The sequence below is a fragment of the Cynocephalus volans genome, chromosome 5, assembly GCF_027409185.1.
Source record: "Cynocephalus volans isolate mCynVol1 chromosome 5, mCynVol1.pri, whole genome shotgun sequence".
Classification (NCBI taxonomy): Eukaryota; Metazoa; Chordata; class Mammalia; order Dermoptera; family Cynocephalidae; genus Cynocephalus; species Cynocephalus volans.
In genome coordinates, this window is record NC_084464.1 from 119708858 (window position 1) to 119722266 (window position 13409).

At 37.5% G+C, this 13409-nt stretch overlaps 1 protein-coding gene across 1 annotated transcript in view; it reads left to right on the plus strand.

Annotated features, from left to right (window-relative positions):
* SLC35F1 (solute carrier family 35 member F1) overlaps positions 1 to 13409 on the plus strand; it is a 391743-nt gene that overhangs the window by 300199 nt on the left and 78135 nt on the right. Inside the window, exon 3 of the mRNA XM_063098127.1 lies at positions 12311 to 12438. Coding sequence (XP_062954197.1) covers positions 12311 to 12438 — 128 coding nt within the window. The remainder of the gene's footprint in view (positions 1 to 12310; positions 12439 to 13409) is intronic.

Consider the following 13409-nt stretch of genomic DNA (forward strand, 5'->3'; position numbering starts at 1 on the left):
AGAGGTTCTTAGCTATTAAAAGCTTGTCAAAACCTTTGCCAGAAGAGTTGCCAAGTATTCCTTCTGACCTCCAAGACTGAAATGAGGACATGCAAGTAATAGAATTCAAACTTCTGCATTCTCTGGCTGCTCAGGAGTATAATACTACCTACAGCTCAAGGACAAGGACACTGTAAGGAGGAATGAGGTCCACACACACACAGAGGCACTGTGGACATTCATATGTCCCAGCTGATGCTGTTCTGTTAGCTAAACCCTCTCTTCACAATGGAATTCTCCTTTTTTTAACTTTCTTACTGCAAAAAATTTCAAACATATAGAAAAGTAGACAGAAAAGTAGAATGAACACCTATGTGGCACTTTATCAGCTTCAACAGATTTCAACTTATGGTCAAGCCTATTTTATCCTTACCCTCACTACTTCTTCCTTCCTGTATTACTTTGAATAAAATCAAACATTATATCATTTCATCTGTAACTATTTCAATGTGTGTTTCTAAAAGACAGGAATTTAAAAATGACATAACAACAATACGTGATCACATTTAAAAAGAACAAGAATTCCAAGTATCCTGTCAGTGTTGACATTTCTAATTGCCTCATAGATAAATATCTTTTACAATATTTTTGGGTCAGGATGCAAATAAGGTCTGCACATTGCAAGAGGGTGATATTTTTCTTAAATTCTTTTAATCTGTAGATTTCTTTTTTATTTTTATTGCAGTGTTTTCTGTTGAAGAAATCATTTGGCCTATGTGATCAGTGCTTCTCAAATTGTAATGTACACAAATCCCCTGGGGACTTGATTAAATTCAGATTCTGAGTGAGTAAGTCTGGGGTGAGCCTGAGATTCTGCATTTCTAATGAACTCTCAGTCCACCTGAGCTGATGCTGTTGCTGCCATTTAACAGACCAAACTTTGAGTAGCTAGGTTATAGCATATCCCACAATCTGGATTTTTCTGATTGAATCTTTCTAGTGCATTTTAACATGTTCCTCTGACCTCTGTGTTTCCTACATTGGTAGTTGAGTACAGAGACTTATCAAATTTGGGTTTTCGTTGTTGTTCTCATTATTTGTATAGGTGGTGTTTTGTTCTTCCAGTTAGGAAACACATAAAACATCACGTTTGCTTGTCTCTTTCTTTGTACTGCCAGTAGCTTGGCCTTCAAGACCTATATCCATTAATTAATTAGGGGTACAAAATGATGATTTTTCCAAATCTCTCAATTCTTATTAATTTATTAGCTAGAATATTACTATAAAGACAAATCTCCCCTCATCTACTATTTAGTTATCTAGTAGTATAGTTTATTTAAAAATCACAGGGAAAAAAACTTGATTCTTTTTCTTCACTTACCAATTTTCAAAATAATGAGTTGTTTTACTAACATCTTCCAATGATAACCAATTCGTTTTTTAAAAATATTTGTCTGATGATGATTGTTGTCTTTGCTACTGTTTTTAAATTCACTAGGGACTCATGGATTTAAACATATTTAAACCCATTTCTTCATATGAAAGACTCCTCAAGTTGGCCTCTGAGTCCTTTTGATATAACCCTAGAGCCTATGAGCACTTCATGACTCTTTTGTATGACACGATATTCCAGGCTCAACTTGTATATTACATTTCCTGACCCAGATCTGCGATCAGCCATTTCTCCAAAGACCATTGTTTCTTTTAGTGGAAAATGTATTTTAAGATGATAATCTGGGTGTTGTGGTACTCTTTGCCACTAGGTTGATATAATGGGAACTTTTTAATCCCATAAATACATTCTTTAATATTTTCAGGTGAATATATATGTATATATATAAGATGTATATATATATATATTCTAGAAGTATTGCATACTATTATTGCATTGCTCATAAAAATGCTGCCTCTTTTCTACTGGATTTAATTTCAGAAAGATAATATAAATAAAGATGTTTCTGATTCGTTATATTAAATGCACCATGTCAACAAAAAGCATCATTTTTAGAATAGTGAATACTTTAAAATAAGAAGCCAGGACAGATCTTGGAAAAATTACTTAACTTCTTCAAAATCCAGTTTTATGATCTGAAAAATACCTTTCTCACAGGGCTGTTAATAACAAAGCTATCATTTACCAAATATTTACTGGAAGCCAGATACTTTACGTATATTTTTTTCACTTAATCCTTATAGCAGCATTTTCAAGTAGGTAGTGTTTGCCTTATTTTATAAGTGAGTAAACTTTCCCAAGGTGACATAGCCAGTTAAATGGCAGAGTCAGTCCTTTAATACAGGCCTCTCTGGCTTTATGCTTTTAACCTAGAGGACAGGGTGGCAATTAAACGAGAGAACGAAAGTGTGGTGCCACTGGCCCAGTGCCTGACAAATGGTGTTCAATGGAAAAAAAGTGTCATTAGCAGAAGTGGCCTTGCTGGATCTATGCTTGGCATTTGGGATGGGAGATGGGAGGGTGGATGGGGAGAGGAGTCTAGCCAGCTTTCGGCTTTACCAGGCGTTTGGCCCATTGACACTCCATCTTGCTAATTTCCCATGTTGGGTCTAACCTATGTGTCCGCCATGACAGATGCTCTCATGTCAGAGCTCAAGGTCAGCCCTCAAGAGCTCAGGCTGGCACCTTCTGTCATGTTGTCTTTTGAATATACTCAGCAAGTGGCAGGAGTCCGGAGGCAAGTCCGCTCTGGCCTCTTCCCCTTACATCATGTGTCATTAGCTGCTACACAGCTCTTTGTTCAAAATAAAATTCACAAAACTGACAGATTCATCTGCTAACGTCGGGAGGCATCAGAGCCAATTACAGGAAACTTCCAAAAGGCAAATAGGGTCACTTTTCACAAAATGGGATTAAGAAAAGGAGAATAGTCTTGTCATTAAAAAGGACAAATACATTTTCCTCTCAGCAGGCTCACCCAGAAAAATAGATTTATATTAGCACATAGTTTCATTATGATTGCTTTGAATAATCTCAAATGAAAGCATCTACCCCCACACACAGCCAACCAACCTATTATTAACCATTATGAGCTAGTGAGCAGTATTTCCCATTGTAAGTGATATCTTCATAATAACAGAAAATTTAGGTATAAAGCACGAAATCTTGATACTCTTTCAAGATAGCAATTATAATCATGTTGCAATAATGACAGTTCAATCAACAATGGACCACATATACTCTGGTGGTCCCATAAGACTGTAATGGAGCTGAAAAATTCCTATTGCCTAGTGACATGTAGCCTTCCTGATGTCTTAGCACAATGCATTACTCACGTGTTTGTGGTGATGCTGGTATAACCAAACCTACTGCAAAATATGTTGAGGAGGAGTGCCTAGCTCACCCATGGGTGACCCTCCCAAAGGTAGCTCAGAACCTTTAAGATAGAAAACCAAGCATTTGACACATTAGGTCTAAGCCCAGTGAAATGGCTGTCATGTACTTTAGAATTCTTAAATTTTTAAATGATTCCCACTCATCCCTGTAGCAAAAGCACAGTTAATAACAATTAGCTATCACTCACTGAGTGCTTGCTGAGTGTCAGGCATATCCCTGCCAGTAATTTAATTTTCATAACTTTGTGGGGGTGGAGTTATTCTAATCCCCATTCAACAGATGAGGAAAGTGAGGCACAGAGAGACTTAGTAATATAATGAAAGAGCCCACAGCTGTGCAGTGTAGATAACAGGAAAATTCATTGCTGTTCTCTTTCATAATATAGTTTCACACAACAAAGAAATCTCTTAATGACACATTTCTCAGAATATGCCCCCATTGTTAAGCAACACATGACTGTAACTGTAACACACACGTTGTTTAAACTCACCAGGAAAGGAGACTTGTTTGTTTGTTTTGCTGTGAATCTAGGCCTGGAGGATCCTGGAGTCTGATTATGCTGGGATATCCTTCACATTCTCATATCTGGACAAACTCACTATTAACTTTCATATTAATATGAAGAAAAAATAGTAATTGTGTTTTCTCTCCTAAGACACATCAGAATCACAAGACGTTTGGATATTTTGGAAGAGTGTAGAATATAAATGTGCTACATAAAATCTTTACTTTAGTTTCTAAAGAATGACAGCTTTAAAAAATCCTGGAAGAAAGGTCTCTCAGGTTTAAGTTGATTTTGTTCATGCTAAAAATTGTTACATACACTGAAATATACATGCTGAGAAGTAGAAACTTTCATTTTTACATGAGAATGTATAATATTTTTGCCTCAGTAAAGGCAATAGATTGAATTCATAATTAGGGCTAGGACATTTTATTTTAATTAACAATGCCAAAAGTGTAACTTTGAAAGAAATAAGATGAACTTGCTGTTAAGAAATCTATCCTGTATGCAATCATATCCATGCATATATGGTTTTCCTTCATATTCAGCTTACAGTAAAAGCTACCAAAAGACCATATGCAATTATGATTCATTTTTAGTTGCTTTTAGATATTTTCCAAATTCATATTAGGCATTTATTGAAAACTTAATATGATTACCAGACATGAGAACCAGATGAAAAGAAAAGAAGTTCTGAGAGAGGCTGGGAAGGGGTGGCAGAAAACTTAAGAAGGCTTCACATGGAAGGTAACATTTAGTCTGAGTCTTGAAGGATGAATAGGAGCTTTCATGAGATGGGTGTAAGGGGAGCAAAATGGGAACTGAGGCAGAGTTTCTTCTCTTCTCCTTTGCTTTCTTTCAACCCTTCTGTGCAGTTTCCTTTTTTATGTCCTGTCCATCATGTGCAGCATGTTCGGTAAGAGGGATTATAGAAACATCTCCACAGAAGCCCTCACCTTGGACAGGCCTAGTAGTACCAGAGTCCCAGGAAGCAAACCCAGTTCTGGCCCAGGCCTCAGAGAGAAGGCGTGTGTTCACAAGCCTTCACTCACAGATCAAGGGGTAAGATCCAAGAGACCAAGGCAATGGTTTGGCATAGGGGAGTAGTATCGAGGACGAGGCTCTCAGCCTGCCTCTAGTCTGGACAGATGTCACATGCTGGCTCAAGTGTGATCCAGCACAACTCACCAGGGCAAGAGACAGAGAGGGATGTGTGGCCAAAGCCCTGGAGAGTGGTTAAGAGAGTTCATTTTCCTGGGTTTCCTCTCTGCAGTATCTATCACACATGGCAACCTAGTATGTGATGAGGGGCTGGTCAAGGATTATATTAGTCAGGATCTCCAGAGAAACATAGTCAACAGGATGGATGGATGGACAGACAGGTAGGTAGGTAGGTAGGTAGGTAGGTAGGTAGGTAGGTAGGTAGGTAGGTAGGTAGGTAGGTAGGTAGATAGATAGATAGATAGATAGATAGATAGATAGATAGATAGATAGATAGATAGATAGATAGATAGATAGATAGATAGATAGATAGATAGATAGATAGATAGATAGATAGATAGATAGATAGACAGACAGAATGAATGAATGAATGAATGACTGACTGACTGACTGACTGACTGACTAATCATGAGGAATTGGCACATGCAATTTTTGAAGACTGAGAACTTCTGCAAGGTAGAGACCCAGGAAAGCTGGTGGCATAGTTCCAACCTGAGTGCAAAGGCCTAAGAACCAGGGAAGCTGACATTGTAAATCACAGTTCCAGGCCAGAAGATGAGATGAGATGTACCAGCTCAAGCAGGCAGGAAGGAAAAAAATCCTCCCTTCCTCTGCTTTCTGTTCCATTCAGGCTCTCAAAGGTTTGGATGACGCTCATGCACGCCGGGAGGGCCATCTACTTTACTGAGTCTACCAAATTCAGATGCTAGTCTCACTCGGAAACACCCTCACAGACACACCCAGAAATAATGTTTAATCTGGACACCCATGGCCCAGTCAAGTTAACACATAAAATCCAACGTTGCAAGGATTCAAGGATTTTGGGACTCTATCAATTGCTGCCACGTCTTGTGCACATACCTTACATTAGATATTTTCATTATTCATATTACCTTTAATCTACAGTGCCCTATGAAATAGTTTCTATGATCCTCATTTTACAGTAGAGAGACTGAGGTTCAGACCAGTAACACAGTTCGTTGACATCACACCGCAGGAGGCAGCCTGTGGCCACTGTTTGCTATGAAGCTGAAACATTAAAGGGCTGCCTTTTATGCTCTTCCTAATCTCACTGTCCGGATCCAATAATAAAAATAAGTGAAAGAATACAAAATAAAATTTAATCTTTATTATTTATCTTTTTTGTATTTCATCCTTACAGTCAGGTCACGTCATGAAGTGCAATTGGTTGCAATCCTTTCATGAACAGTTTACGTGTTCCTTTCCTTATAAGTACCACATTCATTTTGTTCACTTTTCTGATTTAAGAGAATTGTTTTTAACTCTAAATTCTAACACTACATTTCAGCTTTTAAAAGTGAGTGACTAAAACCTCCATCATAAGTGGCATCAGCACTTCAGACTGTGAGCGCAGGAGGTGTCTGTTCAAGTAAGGCCTACACCCTCTGTGCAGGGGCCTCACTCTTGCTGTGCACTTGGTGCGTTATGTGCTGAGCTCTGCTCCTGTATAAAAAGGACATGAAGGATCACACCATCCATGAGAGTCCTTAATGAAAATGTGGTCCTGAGAACAATGCAGCTTCTTGTTCCCTTAGCTGAATTCACCTAGGGTGCTGTGCTGTCTTGCAGGACTTTTATTTCCTGCTCAAACAACTACTGGGGGTAAACAAGAATACTATCGATCAAGGCTCGTCTGTTTTCCCGTCACTGGCGTGAATGTGGACCATGTTTTCATCCTTGTACAAAAATTTCTTCTTCATTCACTCAACATTTATTAAACACCAGCACTCTCCCCACTCCATGTGTGACCATTGTTAGTACGCCCTAGGCTTCAGCAAGTAGGACAGCTTATAAAAGTCATTTTTGTAATTAGACTTTTTTTAAGCCATAAAATTGATTTAAAGCCATATTTCATATTTCACAGGGGAAAATCTGCCATATACTTAGATCAGGCAGAGAGATATCAAATCCTTGATATTAAACTGATGGTGATGAAACACATCCTGATCCCTAAGTCAGTGCAGGAGAGGGTAAAACAGTTGTGCAGCTGGGCACTGGCAACTTCAGGGGGTGCCATGCATATAGGTTCTGGTATGAAGGCACCCCTGGAGTTGGCATTGAGGCACCCTGAGAAATGCCACCCATAAGAAACAATGCCACAATTACAAATTAGTGAAGCAAAAAATAATACAATACTAGCAAGTATAAAGCCTGGTGCCAGACTGTCATGAGTTCAAATCACAGTAACCCTGTGCAAGTTACTTAACTTCTCCAAGATTCACTCATCATCCGTAAATAGAATTAATAGCAGTATCTACTGTACAGGTTTATTATGAGGATTAGGTAACAGTATTTGTAAAGTAGTAGCACTGCCTGACACATAGTAGGTATCATGTAAGTGTTTGCTAAAAAAATTTTAAAACATTTGATTGATTATCCTGTTGATTCTTAGTAATATTACATGAGTCACATGATCATAATTGTCAATAATTTCCTTATCTGTTCTCCATTACTGAAGTTGTTGTTGAAATGCTATCTTACCTCAAACTAGAATAACTTTCATTATGTTTTACGCATTTGTTATACTCTACAGTCGTTTAAAAAGAGAATGAAAAATAAAACTCTATACCAATTATGGAGATATATCTGTGCAAGGATACACATATACTTTCCTGCATTGTTTGTAATGGAGAAATACTGCAAACAATGTACATGTCTATCAGTGCCAGACTGGATAGACTGTAGCATACTCATAAAATTTAATCATTTACATTATTTAAAATAAATGAATTAGCTGTACATGGAACAATAAGCACATTTATAAAACAATGTTAAGCAGGAAGAACCCTGAAGAATATATATAGTATATATAGTAAACCTTCATGTAAAATTTAAAAACACACCAAAGAAAGTTATATACTATCTTGAATACATACATAGATAGAAAATGTGTAACAAAAACAGGAACATGAAGGATACACAGCAATATCAAAATGGTGATTTGAGGAAGGAGGGGCAGAAATGGAATCTGACAGGAGCAAAGAGGGGAGTTCAATTTCTTCTGTGATATTTTCTTTCTCAACAAAAAGAAAAGATATGAAAGAAATACAGCAAAATGTTAACATTTATTAAATCAGGGTTGTGGGTATTTTATCACAATATTCTGTAATCTTTTTATTTATATTTTAACATGTTCATAATAATAATAATAAAAAGAATGCAATTAAATACAAAACCATAATTATAAAATTTTCACTTGTGTATTTTATTACATCTCCCAGTTAATTTTTAAAAGGGGAGGGGAGATTTCAAAACATTAACATGTCACCAATTGTGCTGGTATTTTTTATGGATGGCCATATTTCATGAAGTCTGGGCAGCACTTTGGCACAGAGGCTCTAAGGAATGTATTTTCATTATTCTAGAAAGAGTTTTAATGGTCTACTGTACATCAGTGCTAATGGGAGTCATGTAGATAAATCCCCAAGCATTCCTTTTAACAGTTGCATTTTTGCTCAGGCAAAAATTACCTCAGCACTTTCTTGCTTTCCTGGATGATTTTGCTAAGCAAGCATATTGTATATTTTCAAGTACTTCAAATGAAACAATATGGAAGCATTTATTTAGGGTGTTATGCTTTGCAACTTCTTCAGCACAACAGTAAAGCAACTAATCATTCCCTCGAATCTATGCAATGAATTACACTTTGAATGTGCTATTGATTGGTGGAACAAACAGCACCATAGCCCATGTTTTCAATGCTGTGTATTGAGATGTGGCTGGTGTGCTCTGAGTTTGACAATTCTGTGTTCATTGTGTCAATTAACTGAGATAGTGCCCGTGACTTTAGAACTGCAGCTTTGAGGTTAAATATACCATCGACCTTTTTATGTCTCATGTACAGTGTATTATGTATAAAATGTTCACCACATTAATTTGGTTACGTGTTGTCTACATTCTAACCAGAAAAACAATTTTCACTGGCTGGAACATGAATGTTTATAATAGGTATATTTTGAGGACCTCAATTTCAATGGTATTTAATATTGCTGAGATTATTAAACATGAAATTTATTAATCATTCTATATTATTTATTAACTGCCTGTCATGCACTGTTGGGTCTACAGAAAAAGTGATGACCAAGGCAATGCAACTCTCTTCAAATTGTTAATAATCTAATGAGTAATAGAGTCAAGAAAATAGGTAACTATAAGGCAGGGAGGGGAATCCTATATGTGGAATAAGCAAACAATGTTCAGAGAGCACATAACAGGAACACTCAACCCAGTCTAAGGTGGTAAAAGCATCAAGGAAGGCTTCCTGGTAGAAATGTATATGCTGATTCTTCATGTGGACACTGGAAGAAGAATAAATAGTCCAAGCAGAGGAAACAGCACATAGAAAGGCTCAGAGACATGAGAAAACATGCTTTGAGCTAAATGTTCAGGTCATTTTTTTGGTATGAAGAGACTTTACTACTCTGTGGCTATATCTCTTTGGAATTCCTAGCCCAAGTCACGCTGAGGATGGCCATTGGACATCAACCATATGCAAGTCCTAGATCTGATCCTCAGCTCAATGTCTAAGCCCCACCCAAGACCAATTAAATCAGAATTTCTAGGTGTTGGTCCCAGGCACTGGGATTTTTTTTTAAAGCTCTCCAGCTGATGTGAATATGCAGTCAGGTGGAGAATCACTAATTTACAAAATAAATCCTGACTTGTGTGTTGATTTATCAAATGTGTAGACAAGTAAGAGAGGCCGAGGTGCTGTGCAAGGACATTGCCAAAATGAGCTGGCATGAAGAAATGACCTGGGGGATTACATCTGCCAGCCATGTGTGAGAAGAGTGACTCATATTCTAGCACTGGCCTTTGACGTGTTCAGATAGATAGAATTTCACACTTTTTCCAATTTATTAATTTATTGATTCCAAAAACACTTAGCTAGGGCTAGCTGGTGAGCTCACTTGGGAGAGCACGGGGCTGATAACACTAAGTCAAGGGTTCAGCCAGCTGCCAAAAACAAATAAAGCTAACCAACCAACCAACGAAACAAAAACACTTAGTGATCCTTGCTACATATCTGTACACTAGATGCTGTGGATACATGTATGAGTAAGACATTGAGTCTACCATCCCAAAACTCTCAGTCCAGTGAAGAGATAATTTCTAGTCACAATCATCTGAAAGGATCATACATAGCTGGGTACAGGTTGCCCAACTGGGGAGTGGGGTTGGTAAAAGTCCAGACAAGAGCTACATTTTGAAGAATGAATAGGAGTTAGCAAGATGGGGAGTGCAGTCTGTTCACTGAGACAGAAAGACACTGAGCGTGCTTTGAGCATAGGCTGTGAAAAGTGTGGCATCAAAAACTAAGCTAGAAAACTGGTTGGCTACCAAAGGTCAAGAGATCCTTCCCTCCTTGTTGCCAACTAGCCACAAACCATTCTCTGACCATCTCTATGTAGCTGGAAATCTTAGTGTTCAAAATCCTTCCCACATTATGTGATGGTCATTGGATTAAGGCCAAAGGTAGAAATCAGCAGTTCACAATTCTAAGAGTGGCCCAGAGTCAGGTGAGGATGCAGGTTCTGTTGAGGCCCTTGAGGAGCAACTAAAGCACAGCTATAATACTAAAGGCATGTGGCACAAAGTAGGCAGTCTCTAAGCTGGCCTACAATAATCCCTGCCTCCTGTTACTTACACCCTTATGAATTCTCTCCATTTCAGTGTGGGCTGGACTTACTGACTCTTTTCTAGAGAATAGAATAGGGCAGAAGTGACATTTTAGAGAATAGGTTTTAAAAAAGACTGTGGCTTCCATCTTTGTTCTCTCTCTTGTTCATCCTGGGGTAAACCAACTGCCATGTTTTGAGCCAGTGCTCTAGAAGGACCCTTGTGGTTAGGGACCAAGCTCCACCAACATCCATGTGAGTGAGTTTGGAAGCAGATCCCTCCCCAGTCAACCCTTCAGATGAGACTGCATCCCTGGCTGACAGTTTGGCTGCACCTTATTGGGATGCCTTGAGCCAGAGACATTCAGTTAAGCTATACCCAGATTCTTGATCCACAAAAACTGTGAGATAAATAAATATTTAGATAAATAAATATAATAAAAATTTCTTGTTTTAAATAGCTATGTTTTGGGATAATTTGTTATGCAGCAATAAATACTGTATATAGTCACCTTTCACTCAGAATTTCTGCATGTTCCACATCCTCTCTGAAAGCCTCACAGGTTGACTACAGAGAGCTACTATTGTTAATAATAATGATTGCCCCACCTTGAGAAATAAGGTTTACTTCATGCCTGAAATATGTGTGAAAATAAAGATGAAGAACTAAAGGATTCAAATTCTATTCTGATACTACCAGTCTAAAAAGCAAGATGGTGAAGATTACAGCTGTTGGCAGCATTAAGAGTGTGGTGAAATGGCACTTTTTTCCATCTGAGAATGAGCCCCAACTTCCTCCCTCTCCTCATCACCCCCACACCATCAGTGTGTGCAATGTTCACAGCTCATTATGAAATTGGGATAGCATCTTGAAGTCTTGCCAGAGACCTACTGCCAAGCACAAGCCTTTTTCCATTTGGCAGCATTCTTTCCATTGTACCTATTTTACCACAATCCTGAAATTTGTCATGATTTGGAATTTATGTGCTTATGCAGCTTTTCTTGTACACCTTTCCTTTTATTTTCACATCATGTGTTTGTTTTTCTTTCATATATTCATGATCAAATGTTTTGCATGGTGAGCTAATAACCTGCCCAGTCTTACTCTGGCATAGAAACTAATTCAAAGAGCCAAAATCTACAATATAAATCATTTGCTAAGTAAAGACATGTGAATCTCTGATACATCAATTCATTTATTTAAGTATTTGGTAGGTTTATGGTAGAAAATATAATTCTGCAACATTTTAGATTCCTAAATACAGTCATGTACTGCAGAACAATGTTTTGGTCAATGATGAATTGCATATACAATGGTGGTCCAATAATATTATGATGGAGCTGAATAATTCCTGTTGCCTAGAGATGCCGTAGCCATGGTAACATCATAGTGCAATGTATTACTCATGTAGGAGCAACTGGCTATACCATATGGCCTAGGCGTGTGTAGGTTATACTATCAACATTTGTGTAAGTACATTCTATGATGTTCTCACAATGGCAAAATCACCTATCAACCCATTTCTCAGAACGTATCCCTATTGTTAAGTGATGTAGGACTATATACAGTTTATTATGTATTGAGAACCTAATCCATTTCTTAACTTTGTAACACAGGAGAAGAAAACCTCCTGGCAATTTTACGACGAAGATGGTGGAAGTATATGATCCTGGGACTGATAGACCTGGAAGCAAATTACCTGGTGGTCAAGGCTTACCAGTACACAACTCTGACCAGTATCCAGGTACTCCTTCATTTCTCGACTTCCTCAATTTCCAGATGTAGTTTACTTTTGGTTTATTTCTTGAGAATCTGTAGACTACTCTGTAAATTTAGCAACCAGAGGGAAATTGGTTGCATAAAAGTTTACTGGAACTGTATTTATATGTCCTATTAATTTTTCTTAATTCACGTGTAATTCGACCTCTTTTTCCTCTTTGTTCTGAATACACGACAATTACCATCAGCAATGTAGGAAAATAATTTGTGGCTTTGAATGCTGCCAACTAATCTTAAGTCAGCAGGAGAATTATTAATAAGTGAGAAAATAAATCTATTTTAATTATAACTTACAACTTTTAGAATGTTGATAGACTTTGATTAAGTAACTGAACTGCCTAATAATCTTTTCTTTTAGTGTTTTTTAATGTGAAGAATTTGCAACTTGAAGGGACAGGATTTTTTCTAAAGGAACAAGGATTAAGTCCTAAAATGTGTTACGTGTGAAGATAGCTTCAGTGTTTCTTCCTCTCCTTCCCTTTCTCTCTCTCTCTCTTTCTCTGTTTCTTTATTCCTCACACACATGAACAAACACACAGGAACACACACACTTACAATTGCAAGTTTACCTTAGCTTTTCACAATTTTTGCCAGACACTTTACATCCCTCATTACACTATAAATGATAAGCTTGACTATTTTTGTTTCACCCTCATTTCTCTTTGTATGGTAATATTATGAATTTCATAGCCATTCTGAAGCTCCAGGATAAAAGCAAAACAAAACATTGTTCACATATTAGATTTAGCTTAGGTTTGATACTTCAACAAAATTTCTGTCATTCTGTTAATTTGCTTAGGAACAACAATAACAAAAACGGAGAAATGAGCAAACAAAGCACCTGAGTAGCTTTAGTTTACATAGACTGGATGGGAAGCAGTCTAAGCCTTATTTAGCTTTCCTACCATCTTATTTTCAAATGAACTTCAACGATGG